The following is an 11,767-nucleotide window of genomic DNA, read 5'->3' on the forward strand; positions in this document are numbered from 1 at the left end:
ACTGAATGGAAATCTAAATAGAATCAAGATCATGCATGCATTGTGGGATTGTTGAAACTGTGGAGCATGCGCTGCTATCTTTATTTATTTATTTATGACTATTATTATTAATATTATTTAGTATGATGCATGCATGATGCTCCACACTCCAGATCAGATGGTGGCGGTAAAGCAGTAATAACTAGTCTGCCATCCGACAATAAACATTAGAAGAAGAGGAGAGAAAGAACACAGCAGCTGTGCAGAGCCACCTGCAGAAACCGTGTGAGCTCTTAATAAAGCACGGAGAACAGGCTAAAGACTGCACTTTAGATACTGAGTTCTGGGCTCGGTGAGTTATACTTCACATATTCTCGATGTTGTGTGTGTGTGTGTGTGTGCTAGAGAAGTGTTGTGTTGTGTGGGCCGCGAGCTAACGCTAGCCACGTGTTACTGATGTTAAAGTGTGCCATAAACGTGTTCAGCAACTACATGCAGGTTCATATGAACGGGATGCTGCACTGTACTTATGTACTTAAAGCTATTTAACTGGTTGGTCTCGCATCTGCCTGATCAGAGGGAATATAAGAGTAATGCCTCTTCTCTCTCTCTCACACACACACACACACACACACTCACACACACACATACACTCTCTCTCTCTCTCTCTTTCTCTCTCTCTCTCTCTCTCTCACACACATACACTCTCTCTCTCTCTCTCTTTCTCTCTCTCTCTCTCTCTCTCACACACATACACTCTCTCTCTCTCTCTCTTTCTCTCTCTCTCTCTCTCTCTCACACACATACACTCTCTCTCTCTCTCTCTTTCTCTCTCTCTCTCTCTCTCTCACACACATACACTCTCTCTCTCTCTCTCTTTCTCTCTCTCTCTCTCTCTCTCACACACATACACTCTCTCTCTCTCTCTCTTTCTCTCTCTCTCTCTCTCTCTCACACACATACACTCTCTCTCTCTCTCTCTTTCTCTCTCTCTCTCTCTCTCTCACACACATACACTCTCTCTCTCTCTCTCTTTCTCTCTCTCTCTCTCTCTCTCACACACATACACTCTCTCTCTCTCTCTCTTTCTCTCTCTCTCTCTCTCTCTCACACACATACACTCTCTCTCTCTCTCTCTTTCTCTCTCTCTCTCTCTCTCTCACACACATACACTCTCTCTCTCTCTCTCTTTCTCTCTCTCTCTCTCTCTCTCACACACATACACTCTCTCTCTCTCTCTCTTTCTCTCTCTCTCTCTCTCTCTCACACACATACACTCTCTCTCTCTCTCTCTTTCTCTCTCTCTCTCTCTCTCTCACACACATACACTCTCTCTCTCTCTCTCTTTCTCTCTCTCTCTCTCTCTCTCACACACATACACTCTCTCTCTCTCTCTCTTTCTCTCTCTCTCTCTCTCTCTCACACACATACACTCTCTCTCTCTCTCTCTTTCTCTCTCTCTCTCTCTCTCTCACACACATACACTCTCTCTCTCTCTCTCTTTCTCTCTCTCTCTCTCTCTCTCACACACATACACTCTCTCTCTCTCTCTCTTTCTCTCTCTCTCTCTCTCTCTCACACACATACACTCTCTCTCTCTCTCTCTTTCTCTCTCTCTCTCTCTCTCTCACACACATACACTCTCTCTCTCTCTCTCTTTCTCTCTCTCTCTCTCTCTCTCACACACATACACTCTCTCTCTCTCTCTCTTTCTCTCTCTCTCTCTCTCTCTCACACACACACACACACTCACTGCTGTTCAACAGTTAGGGGTCTGTGAGACTTGTGATGTGTGTAAAGAAGGCTCTTCTGCTCATCACGGCTGCGTTTATTTGATCAAAAATACAGAAAAAAACAGTAATATTGTAAAATGTTATTACAATATAAAATAAAGGTTTCTATTTTAATATCCTTTAAAATATAATTTATTTCTGTGATGCAGCGCTGAATTTCCAGCATCATTACTCCAGTATAAAGTGCCACATGATCTTCAGAAATCAGTATAATGTGCCGATTTGTTATTAGAATTATCAACAGTTGTGCAGCACAATATTACTTTTTTCAGGATTCTTTGATGAATGAAAATTAAAGAACGGCATTTATTCAAAATATTAAACTTTTCTAACAATATAAGAAAGTATTGAAAAGCATCAATCTGATAACTGATTTACTCTTCACTTTGGCGGTTCCGTGACGAAGATACGGCGAGAACATGGATGGCCCAGAACCCTGCAGAATAAAACGAGATGCTGGTGACGAACGCATAGGTTGGTGCTTTTTCTTGATTCTTCGATAAGGGTATACAACTTAGTGGTTCGTCGGATTTAGTGGTTGCCGATGGAGACAACATAAGAGCTGTGGAATAAGAGTTAAAGATAACCTGAGTGATCTGGTTGAATGGTGCTCAGGCAGTAGGGCAGAAAGGTAAGCTGGAGCCATACCATTTAGTAGGTATTTAGGGTCCAAATATAATAATCTCTGTTTTACTCTAGTTGAAATTCTGAAAGTTTAAAGAAAGCCATGCCTTTACATCAGTCAAACAGGCCAAGAGGCTATCCAAACCATCTGTATTTCGCTCGAGGGGCAGATACATTTGTGTGTCATCAGTGTAACAATGTGACTGCCCATGTTTTCTAATAATAGAACCAAGTGGCAGCATGTAAAGAGAAAAAAGAATTGGGCCCAAAATGGAGCCCTGAGGAACCCCACACGGTAATACAGCACTGCTAGAGGTATACTCTCCAATCTTAACGGAGAACCTTCTGTTGGAAAAATAAGATTTAAACCACTCCAGTGCAGTCTCGGTAATGCCCTACCCAATGTTTCAAACGGGCAATAAGAACAGATCTACTGTATCAAAAGCAGCAGTTAAATCTAAAAGCACAAGAACCGCATATTCACCAGAATCACGTTATTGGTGCATCATTAAAAACCTTCAACAAAGCAGTCTCGATGGACTGTTTTCTAAAACCAGATTGAAATATAAAAAAAAAAAACTGCATTTTCTGCTAGAAAACTTTGCAATTGTTGGAGGACTGTTTTCTCCAAAATCTTCGCAATAAAACACGGGTTGGAGATGGGTCTAAAATTACCTAACACTGTGAGGTCCAAGTTTAGTTTAAACTTAAATCATTCACGAACATCTCAAAAATGTACAAAAACAACGCCGCATCAGTCTCCTGAAGGATCTGTTAGCATAACGCCGAGGAAATCGGCCAGGCTTGGAAAATAAGACTCTTGCCACATCCAGTCGGCAAACCAGTTGAAATGTCTTTTATTTTTAAAATGTCTTTTAAACCGTTCATTAGGGCAGAAAGGTAAGCTGGAGCCATACCATTTAGTAGGTATTTAGGGTCCAAATATAATAATCTCTGTTTTACTCTAGTTGAAATTCTGAAAGTTTAAAGAAAGCCATGCCTTTACATCAGTCAAACAGGCCAAGAGGCTATCCAAACCATCTGTATTTCGCTCGAGGGGCAGATACATTTGTGTGTCATCAGTGTAACAATGTGACTGCCCATGTTTTCTAATAATAGAACCAAGTGGCAGCATGTAAAGAGAAAAAAGAATTGGGCCCAAAATGGAGCCCTGAGGAACCCCACACGGTAATACAGCACTGCTAGAGGTATACTCTCCAATCTTAACGGAGAAGCTTCTGTTGTAAAAATAAGATTTAAACCACTCCAGTGCAGTCTCGGTAATGCCCTACACAATGTTTCAAACGGGCAATAAGAACAGATCTACTGTATCAAAAGCAGCAGTTAAAAATAAGTTGGAAAATAAGACTCTTGCCATATCCAGTCGGCAAACCAGTTGAAATGTCTTTTATTTTTAAAATGTCTTTTAAACCATGAAACCAGCGAATCCAGCGTTTAATCTATCTTGATCAAGCCCGTAGCCAGCTATGAGCTACATTTTTCATGTTCGAAAATAAAATTAAGTTCGGAATGAAAAATTATTTAACATCATGTCGCTGACTCGAGCTCGTAAGGGCTCCGCTCCATGTTGCCAGATCTAGTTATTATAAGCGTCATTGGACTTTTTCATACTTAATGTGACTACGTTAATAAAGTAATTAGGGCGTTAGTAAAGTGGGAAGATGAAGGTTGGGGTTAGCGATTCTGTATCTTATTTGCAAAATACAAGATTGGAACTTACTTTGGTCCATTTTTCGGGGAATGCTTTTTCTTTTTTTTCATAGCAATATCTGGCAACACTGCATCGCCGGCACTTAACCTGCGCGCGCGGATAGTTTATTGCTGAGGAGACCACATCCGGTAAGACAAAGGCAACGATATTAGGATATTATCTGTACGAAACTGTGTTATCAAAATAGTACTAGAAACTAAACTAGAGTTTACCGATTAGTCAATTGCATAGATTAAAACGTAATTGTAGTACTACACAGCAATTTTACTTGTTCATCAAATTCATATTTCAACGATTTCGTTCTAAAGGGTACCCACAAAGCTGGTTAAATAATGCATTAGATAAGGTTAATAAAGTGAATAGACATGATCTTTTGAAAATAGATATGAAAAATTATTTAACATCATGTCGCTGACTCGAGCTCGTAAGGGCTCCGCTCCATGTTGCCAGATCTAGTTATTATAAGCGTCATTGGACTTTTTCATACTTAATGTGACTACGTTAATAAAGTAATTAGGGCGTTAGTAAAGTGGGAAGATGAAGGTTGGGGTTAGCGATTCTGTATCTTATTTGCAAAATACAAGATTGGAACTTACTTTGGTCCATTTTTCGGGGAATGCTTTTTCTTTTTTTTCATAGCAATATCTGGTAACACTGCATCGCCGGCACTTAACCTGCGCGCGCGGATAGTTTATTGCTGAGGAGACCACATCCGGTAAGACAAAGGCAACGATATTAGGATATTATCTGTACGAAACTGTGTTATCAAAATAGTACTAGAAACTAAACTAGCGTTTACCGATTAGTCAATTGCATAGATTAAAACGTAATTGTAGTACTACACAGCAATTTTACTTGTTCATCAAATTCATATTTCAACGATTTCGTTCTAAAGGGTACCCACAAAGCTGGTTAAATAATGCATTAGATAAGGTTAATAAAGTGAATAGACATGATCTTTTGAAAATAGGATAAGCCCATTAAAAAACATTTTCGTTAAATTGTTCCTTGACATACAATGAGCATAGTAATATAATAAAATCAATTATTCATAAACATTGGTACATATTATCATCCGATGAATCTCTAAATGAGAAATTTCAACATCGCCCGTTATTCACTTATAAAAGATCACGAAATCTATCGGATATGACGGTAAACTCGGATGTAGTAAGGAAGAAAAAGTCTGCTTATATATAAGGCTGTGTCCCGTGTAGAAACTGTGCCGCTTGCAGGAATTTGGTCAAGTGTAAGGAGTTTATATGTCCAGTAACACGGAAATGTTTTAAAATCACATTTTGTATTACCTGTTCAACTCGTAATGTGATCTGTATGTTAAAATGTCCCTGTCAAAAGATAGATATATATAGGAAAATCTTTGCGTCCGTTGAAATTACGAATTAATGAACATAAATCTAGTATACGACGATAAGACATAACCTCTCCAGTAGCGAGACATTTTAACGAATTGGGACACGACATCAAGCAACTGGAATGTATAGGAACAGAGGAGGTTTTTGGGTCACGTAGAGGAGGTAATATAAATAAAGAACTATTGAAACGAGAAGCGTTCTGGATTCATAAACTTAAATCACTGAACCCAAATGGCACGAATGAGGAATTAGATCTTTCTTTAATGAACTATGGTTGGTCGTATTCATTTTTAATATTCTATATAATAAATGTAGTATTTACAGTGTGTAAAACAATGATTGTTTATGACGATGTATTTCTGATGTTCTCAATTATTGAATTTTCCATTGTTATACAGTTTAAAGTTAATTGGAGTAGATATTGATGATTGATAGGATAAACTATAGGCTTGTATAATAGTGATAAATGTGATCCTAAATAACTATTGTTTTAGTCACGGGTAGATTGTGAGGTGTACTAGTGGATGTGATGTTTTGTGTTGGGTATAAGTAAATTGTCAAGGATTTAAATGGAAATGCTTTAATGATTTTAGTAATTGAACATTGGCTAATGAATGATGACGTCAATATAATTAGTGCTTTGAAAAGTGGGTGGAGGGATTGAATTGCTTTGCGCACTGAGGAAGGCTTTGAGCCGAAACGTTTGTGTCTTTTCCCATCAGTAATGCATGTAAAATACAAGAAAGAAGAAGACTGTTCTCTTGAGTGCAGATCATAGTTTCTTATACTAAGTAACTCAACAGATTGATGCACCAAAATAAAAAGATCAAGTAACGCAAGAGCGCAGTGCAAACGACGTTATCAAAATAGTACTAGCCATTATTATTGCACAATTCTTAACAACCCCCAGACCTCAGTAATTTTGAAACCCTGGCTACGGCCATGATCTTGATTGATGCTCGTTGCCACCGATGTAAACGCAAAGCTTTCTTCTTCGATCGGACGGCTTTGGGTTGTTTCCAGGTGGACCGGTAAAGAACGCGACGCGCGCGTCTCCCGGAAATCCTGCACACTTCAACCAATCAGAGGACGACTTAGAAACTGCTGAAGTGTTTCCAGTTAAGTGTGCCGTATGCGTCAGATTTCAGCCAGCGGTCCGAGACTAGAGGCGTACTAACGGCTGCGGTTAAAGGCACTCGTTTTATCAGAGCTAATGTAACCAACAATGACAAAACTCCAAAAATTAAAGACGTCATGTAAAGACTAGTATTAGCAAGTAATGTCTTCAGCTGTTTAGGGTTGGGTATCGTTTGGGTTTGTTTTATATTAAATATAAAATTTTCAAATGAAAATAGCAACATGATCGTTTATAAAGTATAAAGGCTATATTTTCACTGGAGGAAACCGCTCCAAAAAGCGCTTTCAGCACCCTGCGTATTGATAGCGGCTACCAGATGCACGCTAATTATATACAGTTGTATACCATATCTTCTTTTTTGCATCGAGACAAAACTGCTTTGACAGTCTTTTATTGTAAGCACTACATAAAGGTAAGAGAGACCCATAGGACATGCCATTTTTGCCTGTTATGTTATAGAAATAATAATTGGAGTGATCAGTGTATGATGATCATGCTTTGTGCTGATGCATCAAGGTTCACATCCTTATCCTTTCACATGATAATCACACTTCTTTAACTTTCATTTTAGGCCTGACGGAAGAGAACAAGGTGATTGAAGAACTGATGGAAGCGGGGGAGAAACATCCTGACACTCGCCCTCAGTGTGGAGAGAGCTTCTCATGCGAACAAAGTCTTAATCTTCACATGAAACTTCACAGTGGAATGAAGCCGTACGCATGTGATCAGTGCGAGAAGACTTTCACGCTAAAAGCTAACCTTGCCAAACACAGTAAAATCCACACTGACGAGAAGCCACACGCGTGTGATCAGTGCGGGAAGAAGTTCAGAAATAAAGGAAACCTTAATGAACACATGAAAATCCACACGGGAGTGATGCCGTACGCGTGTGATCAGTGCGGGAAGAAGTTCAGAAATAAAGGAAACCTTAATGAACACATGAAAATCCACACGGGAGTGATGCCGTACGCGTGTGATCAGTGCGGGAAGAAGTTCAGAAATAAAGGAAACCTTAATGAACACATGAAAATCCACACGGGAGTGATGCCGTACGCGTGTGATCAGTGCGGGAAGAAGTTCAGAAATAAAGGAAACCTTAATGAACACATGAAAATCCACACGGGAGTGATGCCGTACGCGTGTGATCAGTGCGGGAGGAAATTCAGACATAAAGGAAACCTGAATACACACATGAGAATCCACGCCGGAGAGAAACCCTTCGCATGTGATCAGTGCGGGAAGAGTTTCAGACATAAAGGAAATTATAATGATCACATGAAAATCCACTCTGGGGAGAAGCAGTACGCGTGTGATCAGTGTGCTAAGAGTTTCATACAAAAAGGACAGCTTAATGAACACATGAAAATCCACACGGGAGTGATGCCGTACGCGTGTGATCAGTGCGGGAGGAAATTCAGACATAAAGGAAACCTGAATACACACATGAGAATCCACGCCGGAGAGAAACCCTTCGCATGTGATCAGTGCGGGAAGAGTTTCAGACATAAAGGAAATTATAATGATCACATGAAAATCCACTCTGGGGAGAAGCAGTACGCGTGTGATCAGTGTGCTAAGAGTTTCATACAAAAAGGACAGCTTAATGAACACATGAAAATCCACACTGGAGAGAAGCCCTGGAGAATAACTACTGGAGAGCCGCACGCATGCACTCAGTGTGGAAAGAAGTTCAGACAAAAACACCTCCTTGATCAACACATGAGAATGCACACTGGAGAGAAGCCGCACTCGTGCGATCACTGCGGGAGGAAATTTAGATATAAAGGAAACCTGAATACACACCTGAATATCCACACTGGAGAGAAACCCTTCGCATGTGATCAGTGCGGGAAGAGTTTCAGACATAGAGGAAATTATAATGATCACATGAAAATCCACACTGGAGAGAAGCAGTACGCATGTGATCAGTGTGCTAAGAGTTTCATACAAAAAGGACAGCTTAATGAACACATGAAAATCCACACTGGAGAGAAGCCCTTCACATGTGACGAGTGCGGGAAGAGTTTCAGAAAGTCAAGTGTTTTCAAAGTGCATCTGCTCACTCATTCTAGAGAAAGAATTTATAAGTGTGACCAGTGCAGTAAAACATTTTTTAGGCCAGATTTCCTGAAGGACCACATGACAGTGCATACACAGGAGAGGCCTTACATATGTTCTTTGTGTGCAAAGAGCTTTAGACAGATGGGTAATTTAAAAACACATCTGAAAAGACACAGCGGTGTGAAGGATCATATTTGCTCTGAGTGTGGAAAGACGTTTTTTACAGTTCATGCACTGAGAAAGCACCAGACGGTTCACACCGGAGAAAAACCTAACCAGTGTTCACACTCTGACAAGACATTCACATGGCCAGAATATCTGGAGATACACGAGACGATCCACACTGAAGAGAAGCCACACACGTGTGATCAGTGCGGGAAGAAGTTCAGACTTAAAGGATTTCTCTATGAACACATGAAAATCCACACGGGAGCGATGCCGTACACGTGTGATCAGTGCGGGAGGAAATTCAGACATAAAGGAAGCCTTAATACACACATGAGAATCCACACTGGAGAGAAACCCTTCTCATGTGATCAGTGCGGGAAGAGTTTCAGACATAAAGGAAATTATAACGATCACATAAAAATCCACACTGGAGAGAAGCCGCATGCATGTGATCAGTGCGGGAGGAGTTTCATACAAAAAGAACACCTTAAAAAGCACATGAGTATCCACACTGGAGAGAAACCCTTCACATGTGAACAGTGCGGAAAGGGTTTCTTAAAAAAAGAACGCCTTAAAAAACACATGAAAATACACTGATCACATGTGTACGGCTTCTCTTCAGTGCGGTAAGAATTTCAGACTTAAAGGAACTCTTAATGAACACATGAGAATCCACACTGGAGAGAAGCCCTTCACATGTGAACAGTGTGGAAAGAGTTTTAGAAAGTCAAGGGTTTTAAAAGAACATCTGCATACTCCTCCTAGAGAAAGACTACAGTCATGGCCAAAAGTTTTGGCAGTGACATTTTGTGTTTTGCTTTTCAGTATACCATAGAAATATGTGGAAAAATAATAAGCATATCAGAAGTTTTAAAGGCTTTTATTGGCAATATTTACAGTGTTGACCCTTGTTCTTCATAACCTCTGCAATTCGCTCTGGCATGCTGGATATTAGCTTCTGGGCCAAATCCTGACTGCTTGTCCACTCGCCTTGTGAGGACTGACCACAGGTTTTCTATGGGATTGAGATTTGCATCTCGGGATGCTTCACTGTAGGCACAACACAGGACTCATGGTAGTATTCACCTTTTCTTCTCCGAACAATCCAGGGCTGTACGTTAACTTTTTTTTCACATCGCACTGGTGCTTACAGAGGTTGAAAGTTTTGTAGCACAGGCCAAAAAGAGTTCATCACTTAAACAGGCACTGCTTAATTTGCTAAAAATGGAAGAGTGCAGAAACGCAACACCTCTTACACCTTAACAAAATATAAAATAAAAAAGAATGGCAGACATGTAGGCCAAAGTGAGCAAAGATACAAATCTTTGTCATTATTTTATCTTTGTTATTAGAAAATAAGAACAAAGATATACATTACAAATACACATAATATACAAATAAAACAAACCGGGCTTTATTTTTCAGGTACAGTATTTTTAGAAATAAAACACTATATACACTAGCCTATATATCATAAATTATACTGACTGATGACAAGTTCATCAAAATAGTTGTTTTAAAACTGAATTAATCAGTCAGTCGTGAAAGACAACTTAGTCCAATAATCAGGCGCTTTTTGATAGGTTCAGTGTGAGCACGCTTCTTGAGTACGCGCTCAGAAAAAGCACATGCAGAACAGTAAATGTTTAACCGGTATTGCTTTAAAGCTGATGAAATAATGTAGTTTTGTGATTGTGCATAAGTGCAGTGTCTCGTGAGAGTAACTCTACCGCTGAGCTAACACTGATGCAGTGAATGCATGTGGCTTTGAACATTATATTGAGACGGAGGGAGGCTCCAGAACTGCAGCTGATAGAATGTGCGCTGTAGCACGAAACAAACATATTTCTTCAAAAGCAGATCGTGGAGACATTTTAATCGTCCATGATCAAAAATCGTCATATCGCACACCCCTAACTACCAAGTAATAATCAATCTCACACACACAAACAAACACAACTAACTAGGGATGCACCGATAACACTTTTTCCAGTACTCGCCCGATACCGATACTTTTATTTTTGGTACTTGCCGATACCGAGTACTGATACCAATATTTTTATTGCATTTGTACATTTTTTTTAAATATCAACTGCAAACCTCAACTTCAGTTTTTTTCCCAGACTCGGTCAGAATAATTTCATCAGTATAGTATACGTTTTACTGGTAGTCCACTGTATGAAGAATTTATGGGTATGATTTGTCACAGTTTACTTTATTTTGCTATCCTCACTTACATAAATGAACTATAGTGTCCTGCACCCACTAGTAACAAAATATCAACAATTAAATCTGGTCTCTGAATTATGTTTGGTTTCACTGTATATCCTTCGGTTATTTTCACACTTAATTATGCCCATTAAAATGTATTTTACAAGTTTTTGTTACTTTCACTGTTCATTGTTTTGCTCTATGGTACATCATCTTTAATTTAACAGCATTAGAGCTGCTCTATTGCAGCGGCTCAGTACTGTAATCACACGCTCTGCTGTAATAATGAAGGGAACCACTCGCTATTAATCTCCTGTGATATTTTCAGAAATAGAAGTAGCGTTTTTTCATCTAAAACGTGCTGCGATTTATATTCCAAAGCTACTCATATAATGCAGAAACACTCAAGCAAGCAAAACACGAGCAACGCGTGCAGGTATTTGCACTGATGCAGAATGAGAGGACAGTAGTACAGACTAGCGCATTTCACACAGGCTGCTAGATTCACTTTCGCTCGCCAGGAAGTCGTGTATGCCTAAGGTTGAAAATAAATTGTTTATATTTTTTTTACGATTTAGTTTTAATCCAAATGATGCGTGCGCTAAGTGAGTGAATAAGTGAGTGAACATCAAAGATCACACAACAGAATTGCACGCGCGTGCGCTCTTTCTCTCTCCCTACCGTTCAG

The 11,767-nt window shown here is 39.6% G+C and overlaps 1 protein-coding gene across 1 annotated transcript; it reads left to right on the top strand.

Annotated features, from left to right (window-relative positions):
• Positions 1-215: 215 nt before the first annotated feature.
• LOC107573756 (gastrula zinc finger protein XlCGF58.1-like) lies at positions 216-9,667 on the top strand. Its single transcript, XM_016260200.1, has 3 exons — positions 216-331; positions 2,179-2,246; positions 7,211-9,667. Exons 2-3 carry the CDS (start codon positions 2,192-2,194, stop codon positions 9,463-9,465), a joined length of 2,310 nt encoding a protein of 769 aa, XP_016115686.1. The 5' UTR covers positions 216-331; positions 2,179-2,191; the 3' UTR covers positions 9,466-9,667.
• The last annotated feature ends 2,100 nt before the right edge of the window (positions 9,668-11,767 follow it).

The sequence above is a fragment of the Sinocyclocheilus grahami genome, unplaced genomic scaffold, assembly GCF_001515645.1.
Source record: "Sinocyclocheilus grahami isolate Dianchi unplaced genomic scaffold, SAMN03320097.WGS_v1.1 scaffold2025.1, whole genome shotgun sequence".
Taxonomy (NCBI): Eukaryota; Metazoa; Chordata; class Actinopteri; order Cypriniformes; family Cyprinidae; genus Sinocyclocheilus; species Sinocyclocheilus grahami.

Bases quoted from the DNA above. Each gene is read 5' to 3' on its own strand.
- LOC107573756 (XM_016260200.1), top strand. From the start codon at position 2,192: ATGGATGGCCCAGAACCCTGCAGAATAAAACGAGATGCTGGTGACGAA. The intron at 2,247-7,210 runs GTTGGTGCTTTT...CTTTCATTTTAG, and splicing joins TGCTGGTGACGAACGCATAG to GCCTGACGGAAGAGAACAAG.